At 38.9% G+C, this 27,460-nt stretch overlaps 1 protein-coding gene across 1 annotated transcript in view; it reads right to left on the bottom strand.

Annotated features, from left to right (window-relative positions):
• The window catches only part of LOC120720911 (neural-cadherin-like), a 233,486-nt gene that overhangs the window by 134,344 nt on the left and 71,682 nt on the right, over positions 1 to 27,460 (bottom strand). Inside the window, exons 13-22 of the mRNA XM_040010769.1 lie at positions 27,326 to 27,453; positions 26,924 to 27,110; positions 22,474 to 22,617; positions 12,240 to 12,360; positions 11,997 to 12,159; positions 9,703 to 10,371; positions 7,935 to 8,126; positions 6,186 to 6,629; positions 5,713 to 6,043; positions 4,112 to 4,205 (exon numbers count right to left, since the gene is read on the bottom strand). Of these exons, the coding sequence (XP_039866703.1) occupies positions 4,112 to 4,205; positions 5,713 to 6,043; positions 6,186 to 6,629; positions 7,935 to 8,126; positions 9,703 to 10,371; positions 11,997 to 12,159; positions 12,240 to 12,360; positions 22,474 to 22,617; positions 26,924 to 27,110; positions 27,326 to 27,453 (2,473 nt within the window). The remainder of the gene's footprint in view (positions 1 to 4,111; positions 4,206 to 5,712; positions 6,044 to 6,185; positions 6,630 to 7,934; positions 8,127 to 9,702; positions 10,372 to 11,996; positions 12,160 to 12,239; positions 12,361 to 22,473; positions 22,618 to 26,923; positions 27,111 to 27,325; positions 27,454 to 27,460) is intronic.

Raw genomic sequence — 27,460 nt, forward strand, 5'->3', positions numbered from 1 at the left:
CTGAGAGGGTCAAGCTGCTGAATCTATATGATTCACCAATGGAGAGGCACTGATCACATGGCTTTATGTCTTTGAGAGTTTGTAAAGAACTGTAATTTTCACTTATCAGTGGGTTAAATATCTAACTGGAAAGTATGACTGAATGCCTAATGTCTATGGTTTGTATAGTGTACAGCACAGTATTTAAAGAATTATGTTGTAGTTCATGCCCTTAGGTACGGTAGCTTTAATCCGATGGAATGGCACATATATCAAATAGCAGGAACTGGAAGTTGGATTCTTTATTTTAAATACTTGCAGACTCGTTGCAGGCTGGCTAATGCTACAATCACACTGGGGAAAACAGTGGCTGGAGGGAACACACAACTAAACTTGTGACCTTGTTGTTTTTGAAATGGTGAAAACAAAACGAACCAGCGTTAAGACAAAGTCACCCTGCTATCAGTTCATGATTGAATGGTTTTAAGTTGCAAATTAAGCAGTTAACCGAGATAAATCGTCAACAGTGGAACCTCCTTCTGATTGAGGGAGTCGGATAGTCACCCTCTGGGCATCCAGTGTGTCATCGTAACTGCTTGCAAATTGTCACTGAACGTAGAAATATTAAATACCACACAACTACTGATTTTTCCCAGTCATTGTCCTCGTTTTTACTTGAGTGTGACTGGGCCATATACAAATTTCTAACATGTTTATTTGCTATGATAAGAGGTAATACTCCAAAAAGGAGTTATTAGAAAGAAAAGTCAGACTTTAGTAAAAGCTTTAGAAAATTTAAGGTTTTCTAAATTGTAAATAACATGTCACGGAGAAGGCATTTGCAACAACACACGCTGTTAAAGACATTTAATGTCATCATACCAAACAGAAGTGATGATGTTATTGTTGTGATATGTTAATGTATTAATTTTAATTTCAATTCAGGTTCGATTTTTTTTGTGCGCAACGCAGATTTTCTGTGCGCAGAGACTGTGCCAGCAATGCGCAATTGCGCACCCGCGCAGCTTAGAGGGAACATCGATGACAATGGTATTCAATTTACAGAAATGTTGCAAGTAAACATAATCTGGAATTTCACTGATTCTTCCAACATGATTGTTTTGGTATGCTGCTGGCACACGGATCAGCATACCAAACTGTGATCTCCTGTATACAAAACTGTTACTCTAATATTACGTAAAAAGTGTGAATTAATGAAACAGTTTATGAATATGTTACCTAACATAAAAGCTCAAATTATATGCACACTTTTTCCTCTTTCAGTTGGCTGCACTTCTGATACAACTGTCCAAGCTGAAGACAGTCCAAAATAAATATTCTTTCATCCCTTTCAGCCTGGACTTTTATTCTGGATTTTAGTGTTTACTCTGTTAATCAATTGCCCTCTGGGACAATAATAGAAAGTGAGCAGAGACGTTGCATTAGGGAGAGGGAGGCAAGGGGGAAAATGAGACTGACTAATAGGCACAAAGACATGCAAGGAAGCAATTTTGCTTGGTCCTTGTCTCCATGCTCCCTTTGTACAGTAAATGAGCTCATTCAAGTTTAATTAGAGAGGAAATCCAAAGCAGAACCTTGGCAAATCAAATAATAAACCACTTGTGGAGACAAGAGCTGTTTTAACTCATTTTACAGCACATGCTGTGGCATTCATCACGTCTTAGGTCTAGCACTTAATTCCAGGATTGACATCACTGAAAGACAATTTTACTGTTTTAACTGGTTTAACTATCAGTGGTTCCTCATTTAGTACATCTGAATTTGCTGAAACCTGATTCCATTGACCCTTATGTGAACTATTTTGTTACAGGTTGTTTCTGGTGCCAACACTTGTCTTTCTTCTGGTGTCTTACCATTTTGCACAATGCTACCCCAGATGACTGTGTCTACACACACATTACATAAAACGTCACCCCATCTCTCACCTAGAGATCATTAACCCAACTCAAACGAGCAAAACTGAATCATCCCTGGACTGGCAGGCAGACCAGCTGTATGCTGGAATTAGTTTGATATCTTAGTGCTTGCATCACCACTTCAGGTGTCCTTAATGTTTCATGAAAATGAAAGAAAATCACAACTAACAACTAAAATTTAATCAAAACAAGTAATCCTCCAAGCTGCACAAACAGCACAGGTCTCTCTGTGTAGCCGGCTGTGCAAAACGTGTGCCAGGACCATTGACAAAGTATAACACAAACAGCTTCGACAGCCTTACTCAGCATACTTTGTATTGTTTCATCAAAAAACACTTTAACCAGCCCTAGCTTTCAATTTCAATCATCTATTCACAGCTTTAAGACTTATTTTATTGGTTCTGTTTGTTCTGTTTGGCTAACGATTTAAACTATTATCTTGTTTTATCATCTGTTTATTTTAGAAATTCAAAACATTTTAACCACTGGCCATACATTTGGCAAAAAAGTGAGTTTTTATTTAGAAATCATGCTAAAGTAGCGACTGGATTTCAACTTTTTTGTTTATCTAACACATCGTCCTATTAGTTATTGCTTGTTAGACAAACATGTGATTGCATATATGTTGGTACCCCCGTCCAGAGTATGTTTGTACTCCTCCACTTTGTGGAAAACATTGTTCCACCAGAACATTTATTTTTTACCCCGCACTGTTTAGCTAAACAACGCAGTAGAAAACAGTAGAACATCCACACCCAAACACTGAAAATACTGTTTGGTGAACTGAAATAGAAACACACAGTATTCTGCAGAGGTCTTGAACCTCCTCTCATCTCCACCACATTTTGCTTGGAAAAATGGCAAACAGATTTAGTCTGCAAACATACATGTATAAGGCAAAAACAGAGTTTGCACAATTCTAACAAGCTTAAAAGTCGGTATTTGGTATAATCAACATGACTGTCAGATAATGTTCATCTGCTGCAGATGTTTTTTACGCCTGCAACTCTTCACCCATCTTAAGGATAAACTGACAGACTGCCAAGACGTGAAGTTTTCAGCTTATAGCTTTTTGGGAATCACTTTATTGCTGCAAAAATATTCTTTTACACCTGTCAAACTGTGTTACATTTGGCATTTTCTTTAGACAACAAAGAAAATGGGAACAAATTATGCATTTTTGCAACAGGCTGCTATTCACAAAGTGAGTCCTCTGCTTAGTTTTCTAAGAGACACAACATGTAGACACAACATCAATTCATCCCTTAAGTTAGGAGCCACTTTTATGTGGTCAGGTACAAGGACTGGACTAAAAATGAGTGAAAAAGCAACCAGTGTCCAATGTTAGCCTGTCTAATTTTAAGCAAAATATAAGAATTTTGCACAGAACTCTAAAAGCAGAGGTGAGTGCACTATAGTATGATATGTATTAAGAAAAGCACAACGGTGTGTTCTGAACTTAAGTCGGGTTTGAACCATGAAGAGATGAGAGCTGTCGTGAAGTTCTGATACCTTATATTGCACCCAGTCCTTCATAAAGCCTGAACTCTGACTTTGAGAGAAAAAGTAGCAAAGTTTGTCATTTTGAGTTCAACACAGCATGAAAGATGAAGACGAAGGTGTCACAGGGTACCGGAGTGTCACTTCGGGACTCGTCTGTGCATGTGTGTGGGAGATTGTCAAAGTGCGAAGCGTTGTGGCTCAGTGTCACTTTTAGCAAGTAAAACTCTCAAGCAGAGTATTGGCACAAACAGAACATCGTCATCCGACGGCAGGAAAACACACATGCATTAACAACAAAAATGGAAAGAGAAATTGAGAAGAAGCATTGAGGAAATAGAATCAGAGGAAGAAAATTGGACAGGATGGTAATGGTAATAGAAAAATAGGATGGTAATAAACAAAGATGGATATTTCGCTCCGGGAGTTGTTGCTTTGCACTATTTAAATGTCTAAATCAATCTAACGACTAAAAAACAAGGAGGTGCCGCCGATTAGCCGTAAAAGGCAACTTGGTTCAGGGTATGAAAGAAGTAATCTGGCACACAGAAACTCCTGCATCACTGACGTCAGGATGTTAGACATTTCTTGGAAAGAGTAGATGCCCTGCCATCATTCGCACTCATTTAAAATAGCTTATGACACATTTCTGATTAGAAACTGCTGACCCATTGAATTAATTTGTTTTAATTTACCTTGGCACATGTCCTTCAAAGACATACGTCTTGTTGTCCCAATCATCTGGGTCAGGAGAGTAGACCTTTCCGAGCACTGTAGTTGGCATACGGCCTGAAAAGAGAAAATGCATCCGTTAATCAGTCTGCGTGAGAATGATTCAGCAGCACTAAATATGTCGCAGAATTAGAGGATAACCCTCTGTTTTTGCTTTTGCATTGATATATACATGTGTTTAAGTGTGTGTGCTTCATGTGTTTTACATTCATTAGAATAAAGAAAAAGCGGAAAAGCCTTGAAATCACAACACTACAAACAGTAGCTTTTCAAACACAGGAAAACAAAATCAACAATGTACAAACATAGTGAAAAACAGCAGAAACAGCAAAATATCCAAAGACACTCAGGTCTCAGCAAAACTGAGAAGTGACATTGCAGGTGACACTGGGAGAAAGAAATGCAAAAGAGAAAATGCTGTTTGAATGCATAATGATTATAATCAAGTAGAAAGAAGTGTTGTTGTCATTACTCTTTCTCCTCCAATTCCTCACACTGTACCATGTGGGAATTATTCACAGGGTACCCTTCAAAATTTAAAAGGCAGACCTTGACATGTTGAATTTTAGCTGTATTGCCTTTGTGAAACTTAACTTTTGAGAAGAGTTCAACACCACTGAAATGTGCATTTGTAGCTCTGAATGGCAAAAGAAGATGAAGCATTGCTAATCCAAGTGCAAGCATATAAACAAAAGCGACGTACTGTACCTATCAACAGAGAGGCAGCAAGGCCTTAACTGCCTGACGTGTACTTCTAATGCATAACTCAACCTAACTGACAACGCAGTGTGCCGTGAAGCCTGTGTAAGTCTGAAAACTACATGGACTGAGATTCACTGCCTGAGTTCAGACAGACCAGAAACGCAGTACGCTGTCAGAGAATAAACATTTAAAGTGTAATTAACTGTGTGTCAAATCGAGCACTTTTTGCCTTTGTGACCCTTAGAACGGCACCGTGGGAGTCACGGCAACTAAATAGTGGTCATGTGGGGAATGATGATGTAGTGACAATGGAAGAGTTGAGGCGGAGGTGAAAAACACAATAAACACAGTGTGTGTGTCTGTTTGTGTGTTTTAATTACTGCTCACTGATTAGGAATTAATTAGCTGGCACTAAGAGAGTCACCTACAGAGAGAGAAAAGTTTGAGGGCAAAGTTCAAAATGTGCTTTAAAAAGTAGATAAAGGCTGTTTTATTAAGTAGATGCTGGTTGAGCGACATTTTAAAACTTTCCCACCGACCTCCGTCTGTCAAATAATGTTAAATTCACAAAGAGACAGACTTTTAATTTGACAAAGTAAAACAAAACACCCTAAAGACAAAAGGGAATTTTCAAATAAACCCTCCAATCGGTGTCGTGCAGCTAATCTGTGAATGCCAGAAAAAGGTGGTTTTGCCTCAAGGACACCCAAGCTGATTGTTGATAGCACAGAGTCGGGCTGGGCAGATACCTGGATTTAAATGTGAATTATAATGACTTCCAAATATTATGAAAACACACTAATTGGTGAAAAACAAGTACATTTATGCATTCAGTTTTACTTTTTCACCACCGCCTACTCACCCCTGTGACTATTAATGAAAATTTTCTTCTCCCCTGCCACGTGTGCATGATCATTTTGGTCACCGATGGTCACAGTCAGGGTGCTGGTCACCGTCTTGGCTGGACTTCCACTGTCACTCATAATAATAGGAATGAGAAACTCTTTCTGGCGCTCGCGGTCAAATGTCCTCAAAGCTGTTAGCGTGGCTGTGCCGTTGAGATTGTCCTGAAGGTAGAAATCGTTGCTGTAGCGATATTCTGGGGGGACGGCAAAGTGGAAAGGAGGGCCATTCTCAGGCGAGTCGTGATCCACAGCTTGAAGGAGGGTCGACGTTTGGTTCAACCTTACTACCTAAACAAGATGAAAAAGGATGAGGGGTTGTAGCTTTGTTCACTGAAGATTTTTTAACCACACAGTCAATCATTATCATTTGCTTCGTCTTTATGAAAATCTATACATAATAGTACAGTATGCTATACGGGATTAAACCTACCTGCGGTCCAGACACATTCTCAAAGACTATTGGAGAGTACGCTGCTTCAAACTCTGGCCCGTTATCATTCACATCCAACAGAGGCAGCTGAACTGTGGCGCTGCCTGTCAGAGCTGGAACACCGTGATCAGTCGCAATGACAACTAAGTGATGCTGGGGTATCCTTTCCCGATCCAGAGGCCGAGCCACTGACAGCAGACCGGACTGATCAATGGTGAACAGACCCTCAGGGTCTGAGTCCTCTGACAAGCTATAGGTGATGTCACGGTTCTGGCCTGAATCAGAGTCGCTGGCTACCAAATGGGCCACACTGGTTCCCACAACAATGTCCTCAGGTAGTGGAGCAAGTGACATGAAGTGTGGAATGAAGACAGGAGCGTGATCGTTATAGTCCTCCACCTCCACCACACAGTGCAGAAGGCTGGAGAAGTCCAGGTCTTCAACCTAAAACAGGAAGCGCACAAATATCACACACATGCATAATAACAAAGATCATGAACTCGATACTTCTTGTAATTAGAGCCAAAATAATTTCACAGTGCACTAAACAGTTATTGTTATTGCAATTATTTTCCCGAGCAGATTTCCAAGTTTCCAGAGCCAACAGTTTACCAAAAATAATCAGACAAAAGCAAATAAAGACATTCATTTTTTTACAGAAGAAGTGTCATGCCACGAGATTTTTGCATCACTTTGACAAAGTTGTTATTGGGATGTGGCTTATGGATTGTTTGTTTAGGACAACAAAAATGTTGCTGCCCTTAACGAGGTAACCAAACAAGAGTAGAGTTTAATTTTAATTTAATTTTAAGAGGTTAAGGAGGCGTAAAAAGAAAAATAATAAATCAGAGTATGAAGCCAATTATTCACCATTGGGAAAGTTAAAAACATTAATTAGCATGTTGCAGTAGTTTCTGTGAGAAGCTTGACTGCAAATATCGAAGAAAACACACAAAAACCGCAATGTTAACAGTAAAAAGGCTTTATGTGACACAACCAGTGTAATTTGGTTGTATTTTTGTAACTTCTAAGAATCAAAGAAAAGAATTAAGACTACTATATGTAGGAGGAAGTGTTTGGATTGGCTCATATCATAAAGGAAGAGCAGCTTAAGTTGTCTTCAAAATGGCCAGTTCGAAAGCATTGGTGAATTTTTTTTAAATCATCAAATATAAAAAAGCAGATAGAGGGTTCCTCTGGGTTCCTCTGGGTTCCTCTGGGTGTGCAACACTTATATCCATTTATATCCTTTTAGAATTCGAGGTTACTTTCCAGCAACTTTCTGTCAGTTCTACCAGTATAAAAACTTGCCTGGGGGACTTTTCTCATTCTTATCTGTAACTGACATATGACACTGACACTGTCAGACTGCCTTTATGCTATTGTCTTCACCTTCACAACTCTTTGCGTTAGCTGTTGATGGAAGGGCTGACAGGTTGGTTTAAGAGATTTATGATCATTGCTTACAAAATTCTAAAAGCCTGTCCTCCCATCAGTTTTGACAAAGCTCAAAACTTTCCAGGATTGTTCTGCATGTGAATGCAGCCAAACTTTAAACGCTGATTAAAAATCAATTTATTTCTAAAACCTTAAATATGTAATTTTCCATCTTCCATTCACATGTTTCATACTGTCAGCTGAAGGTTCACATGACTATTATGAAAAGGAATCCAATGAATTAGAGAGAAATCTGAATCAAAGTCATTTTCAATAGTGAAAGCCTTTGTAATTGAAATGCCTTCCACGTACCTTCAGTGTCAGGTTGAACCTCTGCTCGCTGTGCCGTTCGTAGTCCAGACGTTTCTTAAGCCGCAAGGTGCCGCGCTGCTCCTGCTTGTGACTGACCATATAGAACTTTTGCTCTTGGTCTCCAGACACAACACTAAAGGTCAGCTGGGCATTTTCACCAATGTCCCTGTCCTCTGCTGCAAGATCCAAGACCTTAGAACAAGTTACAACCAGCAATTACATTGTGTTAAGGGAACTGGCTATTTACATTTTTGACAATAAAAAAATAAAAAGCAAAGTGCTAAATCTCCGAACAATAAAGATAACCCAGGTTTTCTGAATGTAGTTACGATAAACATGGATATGACTGTCTCTGCACATTTCTGACAAGAGCAAATTATCCATCATTTTCAATATGATACAGGAAAGGTTGCAAAAATAACTCCCGACTGTGTTAATTTGTTAAGAATAGGATTATCAATATCCCTGCCCCATCCCCACAGAGGACTTCCCATAATGCAGTGCAGTATAAAACTGAATTGTACTGAAAACGTTGATATAAAGGCCCATTTAACAATGGAATAGCAGTTCCCTCCTCTGAGCATCTATCTCTCATGTAAAACTGGTGATCAAGAGTTTCTTGCTTTTCTAAGACAACCCTACTGCAAACTAGTTCCACTTAGGAAAACAAAGAACTCACCTCTGAACCTATGAATTTTGAGGTCTGATTAAAAGTCATGGCTGGTTAAATAATCTTCTGTAAGAAACACGAATGAAACCTGCAGCTTGTCAGATGAATATTAGGTGTTAAGTTTTAATGTGAATTTAATTTCAAGATTTGTGAAGATACCAGAATCCAATCATTCTCATAATGCACGAGCCATTCAGCAAGTTTGATTCCAAAAAATAATTATATCTGGTCACAATGGAATGCAGCCAAACTTGCATGTTTTCTTGTTATTTATTTTTGTTTTTCAAACACACTAAGAAACAAATTACCACAATGTTGTAGTTCAGTGCTTGTTGATGCCTTTGGTTTTATTGTTTCAGATCTTTTAGTGTCAGCTAAAAAAGGCGACACTAAAAGATCTGGGATGCTTTTGTTGCAGATGTTAAATATAGGAATTGCACCAGCAACTATTCCAACAATAGGAATTGTTGGGATTGTTGCTGCTGTTGGACTCGATGTGCGGCTTGCCCCTGGTGTGGCCAAAAAGTATAAAAGTATAGAACCTGCCAAACAAAGTTGAAGGAGGTTGGCTTTGAAACACACTCATAAACTGAGTGGTTGTAATAATTTTTGTCCCTTTCACTGCTCAGGGACATTTTTCTTGCTGTATTAAAGCTGCAAAAATTTTCTGCACAGGAAAATATTTCGTTTTCTGTCTGAAATTAAAAGGAGAGGAAAAAATGATTTCTGAAAAACGTGTTAGTGTGTAAACACAATAAAGAAAAGCCATTATGAAAAATGCTTCATGTTGTACTTGAACTCAGGTCCTTCAACATACAAGAGAGTGGTGAGCGAGTGGTAATTCTGACACTAAGCCAACATGAAAGAAGTAAGAGATAGCTGGCTGTCTATTCTGAGTTGAAGCACACAGAACACAATCAAGACAGCTGTTCTGAGGTATGAATGGCCTATCTATGACAAACGGTGTGAGACTAGTTAGAAAAATAACTGATAGCATATACTGGGAATGCTGCTTTGCAACAACTCCACCAATAAGAAAACGAACACTGAGCTGTCTTAAGGAGTATTGTTTTTGTGATAGCAACACCAGCCACCCACCTCTGCATTGGGCTCTGCGTTCTCAGAAATCCTTGCCAGGCAGGAGTGATCAGTGAACCTCGGAGCGTGGTCGTTCACATCTTTGATCAGAATAGTAGCAGTTCCCGTTCCTGCCATCCCTCCCCCATCCCTGGCTTCTACCACCAGGAGGTAGGACTCAACTTGTTCCCGGTCTAGCCCACCTATGCCTACAGTGATGGTGCCTGTGGTGGGATTGATGGTAAACATTTCTGAGAAGGTGGGGACTCCGCCCAGCTCCGCATTAGTGGCATCTAAACTACCCACAATCCTGTAAGAGAGCACAGCGTTCTGCCCCACAGCTGAGTCATCCAGGTCGGTCGCCGTCATTTCCATCACCGATGTCCCTGCTGCTGAGTTCTCTGCTACTTCTCCGTGACAGCTGGGAGCGCACGTGAAGATGGGCGCGTTGTCATTTATGTCCCATACATTGATGATGACATCTGTGAAACCCGTCAGACCTTCGCCGCCCTCATCTGTGGCCAGGACAACGAAACGCCAGACAGCGCGCTCCTCGCGGTCAAGCGTCCGCTGGGCATAGATCTTCCCTGTGACCTCATCAATTATGAATTCACTGTCTGCACCTTGGCCGTGGAGAGAGTAACGCAGGGCCTCCTGGTCAGCGTCCTTATCTGGGTCAGTTGCCGTTACCTACAATGTGAAAGGCACAGTGAGCCAGGCGAGGCAACAATCTTACAATCACGGAGCTTTTACACCGTTGCTGACTTGGTTGTGATATCACGACTCACAGCACTCCATAAGTGCCCTGTGCAGCTTTGTACTCTCTGGCATTTAAATCTGGCAAAGGGCCATCTTTTTAACCCCAAGCCTCACCTTTCCTCCCCCTCTTCTGTCTGCACATTTTGCTCATCTTCAACACATTAGCAGCAGTAACATCAGGTCAGGCCAAAGTTGCTTTAACTTAACACAGTAATTGCAGAATGACTGAGAGCAAAAATGTATGTGTGCTTCTGCAGACGAGTATTAAATCCACATATTAGAGACATTTGTGAAACCCAAACTTGATGTTTACACATGTACAATTTAATAACTCACATAGTCAACAAAACTCAAATACCTCCTTCAACATAATCAACAAATATGCAGTTAAACAAAAGAAACAGTTTGAGTTTTACGTGGGTTTGTAAAAGGGAAATGACATCAGATTTACCTGTGTTACTGTTGTGGTCTACCTAAGACTTTCTATTTAGACATCTTACTCCTCCGAGGACCAGAGAGCAGTAGAAAATAAAATTCAGTTTTTCTTCTGGCAGCTGTTAAATGTTATTAAATTAAAAACACTGCTTAATATTAGCTACAGGAGCTGGTTAAAAAATGTCTCCGGTTGCTTCTTTGAAGAGAACCTGTTATGATCAGTATCAGCTGCATATTTTTATGCTTGGGCTGTACCAGAGTAACTCTGTATAATTCATTGTTTAAAATAACCCTCACTTATTCACCCCCTTAAGTTCACCCTGCGTCTAAAACAAGCTGCTTTGGCTCATCTCTCTTTAAGCCAACTTTCTACTGATTGACATGGTTGGTGGGGCTTCGGTGCTAACAATCAAAGGTTGTATGAAGATATCTTCTCTCTGTGACATCATGCAGATCCACAAACAATAACTAAATAAATAAATAAAGAAAACTTAGTCTAGAGCAGCCAGAGCTCAAAGCAAATTGACTAGATAGATATGAGCTCATAGGAAGGTAACAGCAACTCGCAACAACTCATTTTATCAACCAGGATATGCAGAAGTGCATCTCTGATTGGTCAACAGCAGCAGAAGACACCGGGAGCCACTCCTGTCAGCTAAGAACAGGAAACTGAGGCTCACCAGAATTGGACAACAGAAACCTGAAAAGCTATAGCCTGATCCGATGAGTCAGTTTTCACATGGATCCATCCTGTCTTGTATGAGTGGGTAAGGGTGGTGCTGGTGCTGTGATGTTGTGGGGCATATTATCTTGGGTCTCTTAGTACCAACACAGCATTGTTTAAACAACCTTTGTGACATTATTTGCTGCATAGCCTCTACTCTTTTTTTGAGAAGCGTGAGAGGTTTAAAGGAGAGTTCACCTCAAACTTAAATACTGTCTTCTCTGTTGGCCTGTAGTGCTATTTATGTTCATGTTTGTAGCTCAAAGTGGCAAATAAATAAACTGACAAAACTCAGCAGCAATGCATCAGTGAACATATTTATGTGGAATATAGTTTATTCCTTCTCTTACTAGTCATGTATAGATAAAGAAACAATACTAGTAAGCTTGGACTGTACCTGCAACACAAACACTGGAGAACCATCCAGCTCCTCTGTTACGCTGCCGTAGTACTCGTTAACAGTAAACACCGGAGCCTCGTCATTCTTGTTGACCACGTTTACTGTCACAGTCGTGTAATCTTCCCACTTCCCATCTGAAGCCAGAAGATGAAGCTTGTACCTGAACACAAGTTTCAACTTTGTCAGGGATGGACAATCGTTCAGCAGGCTTGGAGGATTCTTCTCTGAGTGTGTTCCTACCGTTTGTTCTGTTCGTAGTCCAGAGGCTGGGCTATAAAGATAGTGCCCACCTCTGGTTCCACATCAAACACCCCTCCTGTGTTTCCTGATGTGATCTGGTACCGCAGCTTAGCGTTTCCACCTGCAAACCAGTGTGAGGATGAAGACAAATTAACAGTGACAGTAGAAATAAACCAAAGTATAGTAAGTAAATCTTTTTGGAGCTGTAGAGCAGAAAAGTTATGGAGTTTAGTTTTTGTATTTGTAAAAAGAAAGAGCTTTGGTGAAGACTTGATCCCCCACGGGCTAGCAGTACCCATTTCATTCGGTACTGCTGGTTTCTGCTAGACCCAAGATCTGTCTCAGTTAACAGGGACAGACAGCAGCCTGCTTTAGCTGACAGAACAGAATTCAGATACTAAGTCTTAGATCTGAAAAGGAGCCAGCGTCCGTCCTTACAGAGGTGATTGCCATTGCCTAACATGTAAGAATTTCATCCACGTGACAAGAAATCTCTTAAAAAGTAAAAATCAGATATTTTAGAGCCATTCACAGAAAAGAAAAAGGCTTTACGGTTACCTCTGATTCTAACAATTTGATCACAAAATAAATTATGACCTTTACCAACAATACAAATAGATACGTGCCAATTATTTCTACCAATCCTTCCAAACTACAAAGAAATTCACTCATTTTTAAGAAGAGAAATTTATGCATACTGTTTATTCTTCAAACTGAAGACTTTAAATCAAATACTTGTTCTTCTTTATGGGATATTTAAAAAATACACTTGTTCACTAAAAATAATTAAAAAGTGCAGCATGCAAATGTACTACCAATTATTCCTGGATGGATCCCAGATACTTGATCACAAAACATCAATTATCAATCAGAAGATTATAGCAATCCAGCCTTTTAAGCTATTAAATCTGACAACAGTGGGATTTAAATTGCTTTTAAGGGCGTTAACATTGTTACAAAGCCAGAAAACTGCAAAAAATACCAATAAATACAATCCATCTCCTAATTGTTGTTGTTAATGTTATCTATTAACTTTCTATGTCGGGCGCAGTCTTTGGTAGAAGTAGTGTGTATTGCTTGTGAGCGTGGATGGGAACAAACTGCACAAGACATCAAAGTAAGTGTTAGGACTTGGGTGCTCGCCTCTGTCAGTGCGCCCCAGGGTGGCTGTGGCTACATGTAGCTGCCATCACCAGTGTGTGAATGGGTGGATGACTGGTCGTGTAAAGCACTATACAAATACAGGCCTTTTACCATTTACAGGCCATTCAAGTAACATTGCACTGAAAGATGTTTAGTGGTTTTGTATAAATGCCGAATTGTGGATATTTTCTTAATATCATAACTCTCAAGGAAATGACACTAAGCTCTCTTTTCAACTGAAGATGAATGATTTCCATGATACCGATGGTTTCGGAAAAGTTGTGTCCTAAAGAACACCTATTGTGCAGCCAAGAATAAAACCTTTCACCGTTAGCAGACTTACTGAAGTCAAAGTAAACTTATTGTCAGAGGAATGTGAACAGAATTCAGACAGTGGTGTTTATATTAACAAAGACGCATGTGGGAATTCATATAAAGGTAGCAAAATACAACAAAAGTGAGTGCACCCAGTTCAAGATCACATAAAATGCCATTTATCAATATATAAAGTACTTTTTTATGTCTCTTTTAAACAGAGTTCTAACTGTGCTCACAGGTCGTACACACAGGAGACAATAAGTAGAAAACCTGTATAGACAGAAACCCTACAAATCTGCATTGTAAAAATTACCTCTGAACTTCAGAATTTTCTCAGTTTTAACCCAATGGACCTACATTATGTTTCCACACTGGAAAGAACTGCCACAATCTGAGCAAAATATTTGCGGCAGCAATCACGAGGTCCGGAAAGAGCTTTAGTACCACTAATCAAAAGTGATTTCCTCCAAATAAATAACGTTATGGGCAGTCTGCTACTTGTTCAATCATTTAAAAAAACAATACATAAAACAATAACTTCAGACTTACCAGGTCAACGAGTGCAAATAAGAGTTCGTATTGACCACAAACATGGCTTGTACAATTCAGAGTACAACCCACATTCAATCAAGCTCTAATCTATAAACGATCTCACTGTCAATTTAGAATCAAACATTGACCTAACATGAATGTTTCTGGCAGCTTGCAGAGTTTAAATGACACTGCGTAATATCTTAATAGTCTGAGAAATAAACCCTCTCTAGTGCTTTGATGTAATACTTCAATACTAAATATTGCCAAAGAAAATGAAAAGAAGCCTGATGAATATCGGGAGCACATTCTCTGGTCAGATTACACCAGTGGTTCTCAAAGAGTTTGACCAGAGTTTTGACAGGTGGGGCGCAAATCACCTGGCAGAAAAGTCATGCGGAACTAATGTTTAACATCAGAATCACTTTTACGGCAGAATAAAGACATTTGCATCAGTTACGTTATGTGGATCTGCTGCAACAGATAGCTGCAGAGTGTACTGAAAGGTGCGAATCTGTGGTCCGAGGTCGTGCCAAAGTAGGTATCCACGACAGAATTTGTTTCCCCTTCGTCGGGAGCACGCACTGGGCTGTCCAAATCACGGACAAACAGTATCCCACATTCTTGATTTTTAGTTCACAAACACCTCTGATAATGACTAACTACTCCTGAAATTTTGGAGGTTTTAGTTCTGTACAGTTAAAGAAGAATACAAATAATTATCAGACAAAATGTGTTTGGTTTATTGAAATAATCCCGTCTGATAATACGTGACAACAATCAATGTACCATTTTCTGTTGTAACCCCACAAACTGAACGGTAATGTAACAACACTTATTTTTCACCACAACGGTTTATTACTCCCACGTCTAGTATGTAGTATGTTGTAACGGAGGCAGAGTCAGCTGGATCCGCTCTTTTCTGTTATTGTTTTGTTTAGATGGGGCGTGAAAATATTTCTTCCTGCCACGTGGGGAACAATGTAAAAAGTTTGAGAACTACTAGATTACACCAAGATACATTTGTTGTGTTGGAGTCCAGATTTTGGCCTAAACCCGGCCAGGAGAACCTGCTGACTGCAAAGTCCAGATAGCAATGCACAGAGGTTGTAGCATTACTAGGTTGCATTTCATGAATACAAAATAGTGGATCGCTGTGTGTGTGTCCCAGAATATTGTGTAACAGGATTAATTTCTAGTCTTCAGAAACCAGCAAGATAAGTGCATGATGCTAATTCATAACACACTGCCAGTATCACATGAGGTTTCTAAAGAGTTCCCCCTCATGAGGAAGAAACACTCCCATGATGAAATCTCGTAAACAGATTTAGGTCTCTATGACAATCACAGTATCTGGACCACACAAAAAACAAACAAACACAAAAAACACACAAACACAGTGTCTGTCCTGACAGTCTGCAAAAAGCTTTACACTGTTAAATTGATAATTATAGAAACTTACTTAAAAACATCTCAAAATTCAGGAAACCAGAGAGTATTCCACATGTAGAACTATGTAACACAGGAGGGCCTTAACTAGAGTTTTAACCAAAGGGATGTCTATGCAGGCAGCATTTTGCCCATCGCACATCACTTTGTAGCTGATAGCTTGTTGTTAGCAGATGTCTCAGGCTCGGGTTGCCTTGGTAACCCTCTAATGTAATGACCATCTTGTCATATGTCTATCAGCCATACCCTGCTGCTTGCTTTTAAGTTAAGAAGAGTGTACAAGGGGTTATTTCACCAGTCGCCACTAAGTGTTTTGGACTTTCTTTGGTTGTTTACCACGTCGCTGATAATCTTATGTGGATATTACACAGAGTCTTGCACAATATGATCTACATGATGTGTCCCATGTTGCGTTGAATATAAGATACAAAAGAAATTAGTTTATATCTTTATTTGCGGTGAAATATCTCAGTCCTCTTTGTGGATGTTCCATTTTTTTCTTGTGTTTTCAGGGGTTTCACTGATTTATGGAGAGATGTTTTGCTGTTCCTTAGAGGCATTTTTTTCTTCTCTCTGATGCTCTTTTACTTTCTTCATAAGGGAATTCTCCAAATTGCCCCAATGGTGTTCTATTGGATTCAAATCAGGTAAAATGGCCTGACACTCGTCTTTGTGTTTTTTTTGTGTGCTCCAAGTATTTCTCACTTTGTGGGGGCGTAAATCATTTTACTAGGTTAAATTATGAATACGTTTCTTCCTAATAGGGGACAAAAACAAATCCATCTCATTTAAATGATTAAATCAAGGTTAATATGTGTTTTAAGGTTTAGGCTTGGATCAGGGAATAAGCAGTTAAGGTTAAGATAAGTCCAGAAAACATCCTCTGGAGTCACAGATTTGTGCGTCTGTCTCTCCTCGATTTGTGTTTTGTTGTCTGTATATTACAGTTTAAGTGAAATACAGCACCTAGGGAGATGGGAGTTTTAAAATTGGCACAGCTGGGAAAAACATTAATTTTCTCTCCATTTGTTTGTTTGTTTTAACCGCTGTATCACTCCCTCTGCTGTGTTTTTTCCCCCTTTAGGTCTCAGCGGTTTCCTAAATACTTAAGAGATTCAGACAAACTAAAAAAAACAGAGAATGCGAGTGAACCGAAAGGATGCAATTACGTACATCCCCTAATGTCTCATTTAAAATGAAAACAGACAGACGGTACAAAACGATCTGGATTAGAGCATTCTCCTCTCCTCTTCCTTGACTTTCATCTCATTAATAAGCTGTGAATCCCATCTCGTCTTCAGAGGGTGCTCCTTTCCCTTTCATATTAACATTAGGGTGGTAGATGCAACAGCGATTGCGATGTTGAGACCTTGGCTTTATCCGTAATTGCATTTAGGGGAACGTTTGTTGATCAGCTTCTAATAGATTTTCATTAAAAATGCTTTGCATTGATTAAATGAGGTAGAGAAAGAATTTTGGAAATAAGAACAAAAAGATTTTAGACTTGGAGCGCCGACGTATTCAGAATTCAACAAAAATAATATGTCGCTGTTAAAAACATTATTTCATTTTCATACAATTTTCCACAGCAGATTAAAATTGCAGTACATATGTTTGTTAAAATCATTTTAGTTGCATATATAATACTACAAGTTATGTTAAGCAGTCCTGTTTAAACTTAACCATTTATGGTATAAATAAACCCTACAATTGAAAGCAAAGTGTTCACGGTCACTTAAAACATTAAATTACTCAAAATGTTATCATCTTATTATAATTCATTCACTTAATTTGTTAATTAAGGAAGTAAAAACAAAGAAGATCATGTAGAAATGTAGCTTTTCATTGTGTTGTACATAAGACTCCTATTTTATTTTTATCTTTTTATTGTTTTAGTGTACACTGAGGGCCATGGGAGCATTGCAATTTCAAATTCTGTGTGTATGACTGTACATATGGTCTTTGACAATACAGCTGACTTTGACTTTTGACCTATTGGCAGTTCAAATGAATGCCTTTTTACAGTTTTTCACTGTCTAATACCATAGACTACCATAACTACTTCTATTTTTATTGTTATTGTTATGTAATCTTATGCTAGACAAATACAATAATCAAAACATAAAGTCAAATTTAAAGTATTTTCCATTTTGGGATTTGTTTTGAGATTTTTTAAATTGATATTTGATCTAACAAACTTTTCAAGTCATTGTAATGTAGACAAAATAGTATCAAAGTAAATATTCAATTATGCTGTATTGAACATTCAGCGACACGAGTCACCAGGTAAACAGCACTCAGCTTTCATGGAGAGAGAAAAACATCAACCTTGGTGAAACTAGCGTTGGGGGTAAGTAACTGCTGGGGAGGTTCTCCTTAAACTACAGCTTTTGATTCTCTTTGCTTTTGCACTGCAAACAGAAACTCTGCAGCTGGTAATGAAACGCCACCTTTTGTCGTTCACCTTTATTTCTCTGTAATCCTGTTTCCTCCTCCTCTTCATTTCCCCAAGAATGGTAAGTGCTCTTGTTAACATGGCCAGTGTTTCAGTCAAGTTTAACACTTTATTTAATGGAAGTTGCTGCTGCTGCAGTCAAGTATTTGACCAGCCATCGTACACTGTATTACTTCCTCTTAGTCTGGGAAAGTACCTAAAAAACTGCAATTACTAAAAGAGGCCTTAAAAACAGTTTAGGGACTATGATGTCTCAAGTTCTTGCAGTGGAGTGAGAAAAGGGGGTACTACTGCCAGTGGGCTTGTGTCACTAAGAACTTTTGTAGCTATTATTTCTTTTTGATTTGCTATTTAGTGAAATTAAACATTCTTAAAGATGTCAGACAATCAAAGGAGTCATTAACTAGAGTGTGCGCTAGAGGTTCAAAATTGCCATTTGAAACTATGCAAACATTTTACATCTTTAAACTGCACTTGTCTCTAGTGGTTTCAGCAATTATTTTACATGGACTGTTAATGACTGTGGCTAACTACTATATATTAGCTGTGTGATATGAACAGGCATCGTTCTGTCCTCATTACTGGCAGCAGTGTAGAAATCACTTCAACAATCTCCTTCTTTTCCTTCTTCATTAACTTAACATTCTGCACTCCTCGCAAGGAAAGAAGAAAAATCAAGCATGCACACACATTACAGCTCCCTGTGGTGGTAACTTTATTCTGAACTCCAGCAGTCTGTTGCTCTGTGTGTGTGTGTGTGTGTGTGTGTGTATTAAGGCAAGCACTGATGAGCAGAAATTTAAAATTACTTCTCTAAAGCTTATTTTTACCGTTTTGGAAAAGAAAAATTTATTTAATGATAAATAAATCTAAATAGTGAATAGCTTTGGTTTTTAAAAAGGATTGTGAGCGACTTGCTTACAGGTTTAATTCACTGGACGTTTTATCGGCAAAAACACTACCACTGGTAAATACACGAACACCATTTCTGCGCTGAGTGAAACTGAAGTGGTCTGAATCATGATGGAAGCCCAAAGAGTCAGCCCCCCCCTTTTTAATGCAGCCCTGACAGTTAATTTTCCTCTCTTGTCTGTAACACAGGCACTGCTTCAGATTCCTGGGCGATCCCTAACTGGCACGTAATATGTTCCAGATGTGCACAATGTTTATAAAAAAAGCCTAGAAGTGAAAAGTGGGGCCTGTCAGTGTAGGCAGAAACATTTTATGAATTCAATTTGAATTACAGGTGCAATTATAAACGACAGTTAAGGCAGAAGACTGGCTACAACATCTGGATTGCGGTGAAAAAAAAAAAAAATCACTGCACGCAAGTTCAGTTGCAGCAGTTGTGTTTCCTGTTTGAGTCAACAGTGGCAGATTGCTGGAAGCTTGCTGACAAATGAGCAGTGATCAGACTAACACAAATAAAACTGCAGGAAATGTGAGTCAATGTGTGGGTGTGGCTTGTAAGTGAAAAGCTCTTTGATGAATAACACTAGAAATAAATCTGTGCAAATTCCAGGCCAAATGAAACCAGACGCAGGTAAGTTTATATACTATATTCATAAACACCTCTTGCTACATTTTCGTTTGAAGGTTTCCTTTTTAATTTTTTGAATCTTCTTTGTCATTCAATAGATCTTAAAAAGGAAGAAAGTTAAATTTATTATATAGCTGCTACGAGCTATAAAGAGCTTCTAGCATCTGTGTTTCTATTTCTTTTTCTCAGACGGATGATATTTTTCTGCCTTTCAAAAAGTTCAAAACAACTATTTTTTGTTTAAAAGTAACATGAACAGGGGCATATTTGTAAATCTGGTATTAAAGTTTTATCACAGAAAAGAGATATCAAAACTGAATACACCGAGTTATAAAATAGGGCTTTATGCAAGTTACATGAGAGGTATTTTTTAAAAGTACTATGCTCTTCTTGGTTTAACCGGTCACACTGTAGCAAGTCAGCCAGCTTGCTTTTATTGTCTTGTTGGTTATGTTATATCCATGTTTCTAATGTATTTACTAAGTTTAGTCACTTATTAATACATTAGTAAAAACTGAATTAAATAACGTGTAAAGAACTGAAACCCTACATATGGACACAAAAGAAAAGTCAATGTTAATCTCATCATATGGAAATAAATCAATACAGTTGGCCTGTGTTGGCTGAAAATTCATGTTGGTTGCAAAAACTGCATTTATTACTCTAATGAGGACCTATTATACACAGCTCTCTCTGTTCTTCAGGACATAATAAAAATAATCTACTTCTTTGCAGGTCGGAAAATTAGGTAAATACAACTTCAGAGGAACAGCACAACCCTATCATATTGGGGCAGCTGTAGTTTGGGAAGCAGAGCAAGTTATCTACTAAAGGGAAGGTTGTTGGATTCGATCGTTGCCCGTTCCGGTCTGCATGCCAAAGTACACATAATGCACAGTACCATGTTTGCAGTCACAGCATATCAGCATAAACATCTCATACCAACAAGAACATCAAGAACAGTGGTCGAGGGGTGATGATTTGGGTTTGTGTTGCAGCCAGAGACCTGGGCACCTTGCAGTCATTGAGTTGAGCATGAACTCATCTGTATACCAAAGTCTTCTAGAGTCAAATGTTAGGCCACCTGGCCGACAGCTGAAGCTTGGCCCGAGTTGGCTCATGCCATGGGCCAATAATCCCAAAAACCAGCAAATCCAAACTGGATGGCTGAAAAAGAAATGAATCAAGGTGCTGCAAAGGCCCAGTCCAGACATCAACCCGACTGAAATGCTGTGGTTACACAGAAGATGATCACTTCTAAGTTATTGCTACTAAAAGTGTTTCGAACAAGCTGTTATATCAAGAGGCGTACTCAGTTTTTCACACACTGCTTCTGCATTTTGGCTTAGTTTTTATTAATTCAATTCAGTTTTATTTATATAGCACCAAAGTGCATCAAAGCACTTTATACTGTATGGTACGGACCCTACAATAATACAGAGAAAATCCAAATAATTGGACAACACATGGAGCAAACACATGGAGAGAGACAGACCAGGTAAGACTAGATCATTTTTATTTCCCCCCGATATGAAACCTGAAGTGAAAGCAGGTGTACTACTACTTTTTACCATGACTACAGTTTATTTCAGAACTGAGGGGTTGTGATATGTAAACCTATTCTAGTCCAAGAATCCAGGAATAAAAATATGGAGCTAGAAATGAACATAATTAGGTCCCCTTTGACCTTATGATGATGAACATGTATCAGTTTTCAACTTTTCATGTTCAAAAGTCAAATGAAACAGTGTTAAATAAATATAGAGGGAATCTTTCCGGTATTACATACAAGCTCTTTTTATAAATTTTTTAAACTCCAGTTCAGTTTCTTTATCTCAAAGGCATTAATTCACTCTGCTTTGATAGCCAAAAAAGAGCTGTTTCCCACACGCCTCTCTCTGCCCAAGTAAGTCCAAACGTGACTCGTAGACTCTCTTTCAGCTCGGTTTCAGTCACCCACCACTGTAAATAGCTTTGGCTGTTTATAGTGAGCATTTAATATTTTATTTTATTTACAATCTGTACATTTTGTTCCTTGCTGTCACTACCACTTCAGGAAACATGCATTAAATATTAGCTGTTAGAGATGTGTGTTCTTCCTGAGTGCAATTATGGTCTTGTCTTTTCTGTCATGAGCTGACATTTGCCTCTGGCCATGACAGCTGAGTATCTTGGCGTGTTCCCCCACAAAGATAAATTTTTTCATTTTGGGACTTTGGAAAGCTCTTATATCCTAACATGGCTCCATAATTAGTGTTTTTAATTAGGGAAGTTCAGTGAAAGGATGAACCAGTCTTTAAGATGTCTGGAATTAAAAGTACCTGGTACATCAACTCAGGACCACCTTCTCAAATGAAAACAGTGTTTATTTTAGAATAAAACCCATTTGCCACTGATGACTTTTAAAAAATGACAAGATTAATAGCAGACTTCATGGAATTTAAAGGCTGTAGTAAGAATAAGAATCCTTGACTACAGTAAAGATGTTGTTTTTTTTGAAACCATTGAAAGGTTTTATTAAAAGAGTTCAGTTTTCTGTTTCAAACTCTCGTATTGCAGTTTTTTTTTATTACATGTTTTACACTGCAAACCTTTCCTCAAAGTAATAGGGGGTTACACAAAAGCAGTGAAGGGTGAAAGTTTTTCTTTGGTGAAGGGAAAGCAAAACACTTCAGCAATGAGCTGGAGAAAATGTGCTCAATATTGAACATACAGTGCCATCGCCATCATCACTCCTACATATCCCAAAATTCCGAAATGCACAAGTACATACAGAATCCTTTATCCGTGCCACCCACCTTCATCCCCGTCGTTGGCGCTGACTGTGAGAATGGCAAAGCCCACATCAGCGTCCTCATCCACATCGACTTCATAGGAGGCCTGTGCAAACTCCGGCTTGTTATCGTTGACGTCGCTAATAAAAATGCGTACGTATGCTGTGTCTGGAAAAAAAAGTAAGACAGAGACACTATTATTAAGATGAGGCTGTTCTTATTCCATCACCTTTTTAAAAGGAAACTATCATTTGCAGTGATGCAGATAAAAAGGTAGACTTTTCTTCATGCATTCACAATATATATATATATAATTGTTGTCTTTCCGGTGCTTTTATATCTGCCATCTGTCTCCACATTTTCACTCTGTGTTACTGGTAAATTCAGCTGGTTCTGCTTCTTTACAGCATGCAACCACAGGCTGAAGCAGAGTATGAAGCACCCTGGGGGGATCAGTGTAACGCTCAGCAGTTGAGCAACCCAACACACCATATTTCCTTTGATATCTGTATCAAAACGAGCATAATTTGCAATACAGCTTTAAGATGAGATAAAATATTTAAACCAGGGTGGAAGAGTTGGTATACAGTTCGTGGCACAAATAGCAAGCTAATGCAGCCCTTGGAGCTATAACAAAGCAAGTCACAGATGCCAGAGCTTTTCAAGTGTCGGAGTCTGTCGGAGAGAAAAAGGTAAGAAGAGGCGAAACATGAATACAGGAAGTGGAAAAGCAGATGTAGCAGTCATCCCCTTATCCTCCCTCTCATCTGTTAATGATGCCCACTCATCCACGTTTTCACACTTTCGTGCCATGCATGTGTTAAAACTATGAACCCAAATCCACCCCAACACGAGTTGCGAGTAGCAGCTTTGTGCCTGTGAAAACAGTGTTAATCAGAATTATCCCTTCTGACTAATTGACTGTCTGTTGTCTCTAGTTTGCAACATCTCTTGGTGTTGCAAAGCAATTTATGTGTGCTGGGATGATGTTGCTACCCGATATGCTGACCTTGCTTACCTGAAATGCTAAAAGTCTTCACTGGTATAAAAGTGATAAAACTCTTTTACGAAACATAACATAACATAGCATCCCATTTGTTAGCCAATGACAGCTGGACAGACTCCAGACCAGCAGAGACCCTGAATGGAACAAGTGGAAGAAGACGGATGGATGGATGGATGATGTACTACTACACCAAAGCCACAATTTAGAGGGGGAAGCAATATAAGCTCCTTTTTCTATCTTATATAAAGCTTATTCCGAACATCCACCAATCTAATCATTCAAAGCTGCTTTTTGCTGTAAGCCATAGATTGTACTTGTGACTATGGCTGAATTTCTCTGAGGACCAGAGGAAGCACTGTAATTCCTTGTAATTCCAGTTGAGATGAGTTACACTGAGTCCACATTAAGGCTTGTTAATGCTCTTGTCTTTTCAGCAGTCATAAATTGACTTTTTTGACTACTGAATGTATAAAAATGCATATTCTACTTGAGCACTCAAAGAACTTTATACAACTTGCCTCTTTCACCCATTCATTTAAGCTCTTTTTTTTTTTACCTATGCTCTACCTAAGTGCTTTCTATCCAATACGCACACTCTGATGGCTGCATCAGACAGCAAACAGTCTGCATACTTTGGCATGCAGACTGGAACAGCCAGGGACTGAACTACCAAAGGACAGGATAAGCAATGTATGGGCCTGAAACTCAAAGCTACCTGTTCCCTAAAACATAGCCTGCTTTTAATCTAATTGAGATCTAAAATTATGAAATGAACATCATGCTGTCTTCAGTTGCACTTAAAACTCATAATAAAGGCAATAAAATCATCAGTAAAATGTTTACTGAGGTCAGAGATCAAGTTAGCTAAAGGCACTTCCACACTTTTCTAGATTTTCCCAAAATATGATTGTACAAGAGCCTACACTATTTATTTATTTATTCGGGACCAAATACTTTTCTCAAGTCTATATTTTCTGTGAGAATGAACCTTTATCCGTTAAATAATGTCCAATATGATCACTAATGTGACAATTTTCATTTAAACCAGGTGTGTCCAACTCCAGGCCTCAAGGGCCGGTGTCCTGCAGGTTTTAGATATCACCCTGGGTCAACACACCTGAAGCAAATGATTAGTTTCAGGCCTCTGGAGAACTTCAAGACATGTTGAGAAGGTAATTTAGCCATTTATAATTTTGTGTTGGATTAAGGACACATCTAAAACCTGCAGGACACCGGCCCTCAAGGCCTGGAGTGGGACACCCCTGGTTTAAACCATCTTTGCTACTGAGAAATGTATCTTTCATTTTGCATATGTCTATCCAAATAAAAACCTGCCTTGCTGGCAGTTACAAGTAAAGCGTTACTGTAATCCAAAGCGTGGATGTACTTACATTAATTTAAGTTTTAGTCCATAAAAAGTGACCAAAACATTAGCATCCGCTGTACAGCCTGCATGGGAAGAAAACTTCTTTCTACAGTGAAAATTTAAACTTCAAATCCGAGCAAGTACCGAGCACGCTGCCACGGGAATGTGAAATTCACAGAGAAACACCCCGGATCCCCCCCACTGACAGACCGCTGCTGGACTGGGCAAAGCTCCACCTGCCCCACTCCTGCTAAACAAGTGAAAATAAATTTAAGAGCAACAGGACTTCGTGCCGCTGAGTCTTTGATTTTATTTATTTTTCGCTGTGTTTTACTTGCATCTATTTGAAAGAGTGTAAACACAAAACATTATTTTATTTTATATGCTGGAATATGCAGAAAATAGGATTAAAAGTTATAGAATTTCTTCAAGTCAAAGACTGTTGCATATGATGCAATTTTTGCTTAATGCTATGTGCATAAAATTAAAAGATTAAAACTCATAAAACAATTTCTAAAAAGAGGCTTTCCATTTGATTCAATTTTATATGATGAAAAAATAGAATTGGGCTGAAAGGCCTGTTGCTTTATTACGCATTCAGGTTGTGTATAATGTTTTTAAAAAGTAACTAAGTAACTAATTGCTTTTGAAAATAAGTAATCAGTAAAGTAACAGGATTACTTTTTTAGAGAAAAAGTAAGTAGACCAACACTCGTGGCGCCTCCAGAATTTTGATGGCGAGAAGTGCTTCCACTGTCAGTCGCATGAAAATCATGTGGAACCAGAGCTCCTCCCACTTTACATCTCTGTTACATTCACTTGTGGGTGTTTGCATCAGTGATAAGTATCTGTTAATTTGCCTGTCATCCATCCTCCTTCATGCCACCTCATTTATTATTAATATGACAGAAACAAATAAATAACTCTGGCAGCTTTCCTGCCGCCTCTCCTCTTCTTAATATTTAACTTCTGTTTACGTTGCCACAAATGTCAGTGAGTCAGACCGAGAGAGAGGGTCTGTTAATAATCTACGATCATATTTATTAAAAATACATCCTGGTGTGTTTTTGCTGTTTTTCAACACCTCTCTCCATCCACCCATCTGTCTCAACATCTGTTCGTTTCTTCGCGTCTATATTCAGCCAGCGCATGTATGCATTTCATCTGGCAGCAAATGAGAGAGAAATAGAGAGATGGAGGGAGACGGGGTGCAAGAGAGAAAGATGGAAAGAGAAAGATGGCCTTTGGTCCTTTCGAAGAGAGAGATGAGCAGATGTGGGAAAGCGACAGAAAGGAAAACAGAGATTACTGCTGCCTTCAATGAAGATTTGGAGCTTCAGACTGAAGAGTACGGAGCAGCTATCTGCAGCCGTCTCCTCCTCTGTGCTCGCTCTATTTTGCAGTCACTATATGAGGAGCCACCATCGCTACACAAACACAAAGTAGATTACGACTCATATCCATTACATCGATAGGTTTGCATTTCTACAGTCTGAGCTCACGCAGGTTATATAAAAGTCATTAGCATAAATAGGTTCTGACTAAACACTTTTCCTGGTGTAATGTTGTTTCACCTGCTCTTCACTCAGTGCAACAAACATTTCTTAGCAGTATTACAGTCAATGCTAACAGTACAGGTGGGACTAAACAGACCCCGAATGATGTGATATTGTCACTTCAGTACAATATTATTGTGATTCTTAACATTTTGCAATATGTTGAGTATTGCAATACCATAGATTGCGATTTATCACCTCTTTTCAACTGCAAATTATTTCCTCAAAGATAAACTTTGTTAATATCCATTTTATCCAATAAAAAAAAAATGCACACTTTTCTTTCTCCAAAATGAAATTGTCACACATACTAACAATTTAACTAAAACCTGCAAAATATTACATTCAAATGATTTTCTCCTTTGTGCATATCATAACTAGACTAGTGGACAGCTGAAGGAATTAAACCTAGGTCCTACCTGGCAGCTTTATATAATTGTTGTTATTAAGAGTCAGCTGAAGAAACTTAGCAAAAACACAACAGGAATCACAACTTAGTTATAGATCCAGTTACAAGATGTTCTGTGTAGTGTTGGTCTTATTTACCAGAGTTGGGCTGCCCATGCTTGCCGGGCCGCGCTGACTCCCATCCATCTACAGACTGAACCTCCAACAGGTACGAGCTTTTGGTCTCACGGTCAAATACGGCCTGAGTGTAGATGAACCCCAGCTCTGGGTCGATACGGAAATACTGATGGTCCCCACTGCGATCCTCCAGCAGGGAGTAAGAGATCTGGGAGGTGGGGGCAGACACAATTATACAGAAGGCCAGATGCTAAAACTGAGTTAATTAGTGCAAATTTGCACAGCAAGGAAGAAGACCTCTTGAATAATGAAAAGCAGAATGAAAATAATACAGAGCAGAAATTCAAAAACATTCATTTCAACCAAGGATGCATCATTACTCTTTACAATGATTTGTGTGGAAACGTGTGGATTTGTTTTCACCTTGCCATTGGGGCCCAAATCCAGGTCATTAGCTGAAACCTGGAAAACCAAAGCTCCCGACTCTGCTCCTTCAGTGACCGAGGCCTCATAGATGGATGAAGTAAAAAAAGGGACGTTGTCATTTACATCTGGAGA

The sequence above is a fragment of the Simochromis diagramma genome, unplaced genomic scaffold, assembly GCF_900408965.1.
Source record: "Simochromis diagramma unplaced genomic scaffold, fSimDia1.1 OVJJ01000603.1, whole genome shotgun sequence".
Lineage (NCBI taxonomy): Eukaryota > Metazoa > Chordata > Actinopteri > Cichliformes > Cichlidae > Simochromis > Simochromis diagramma.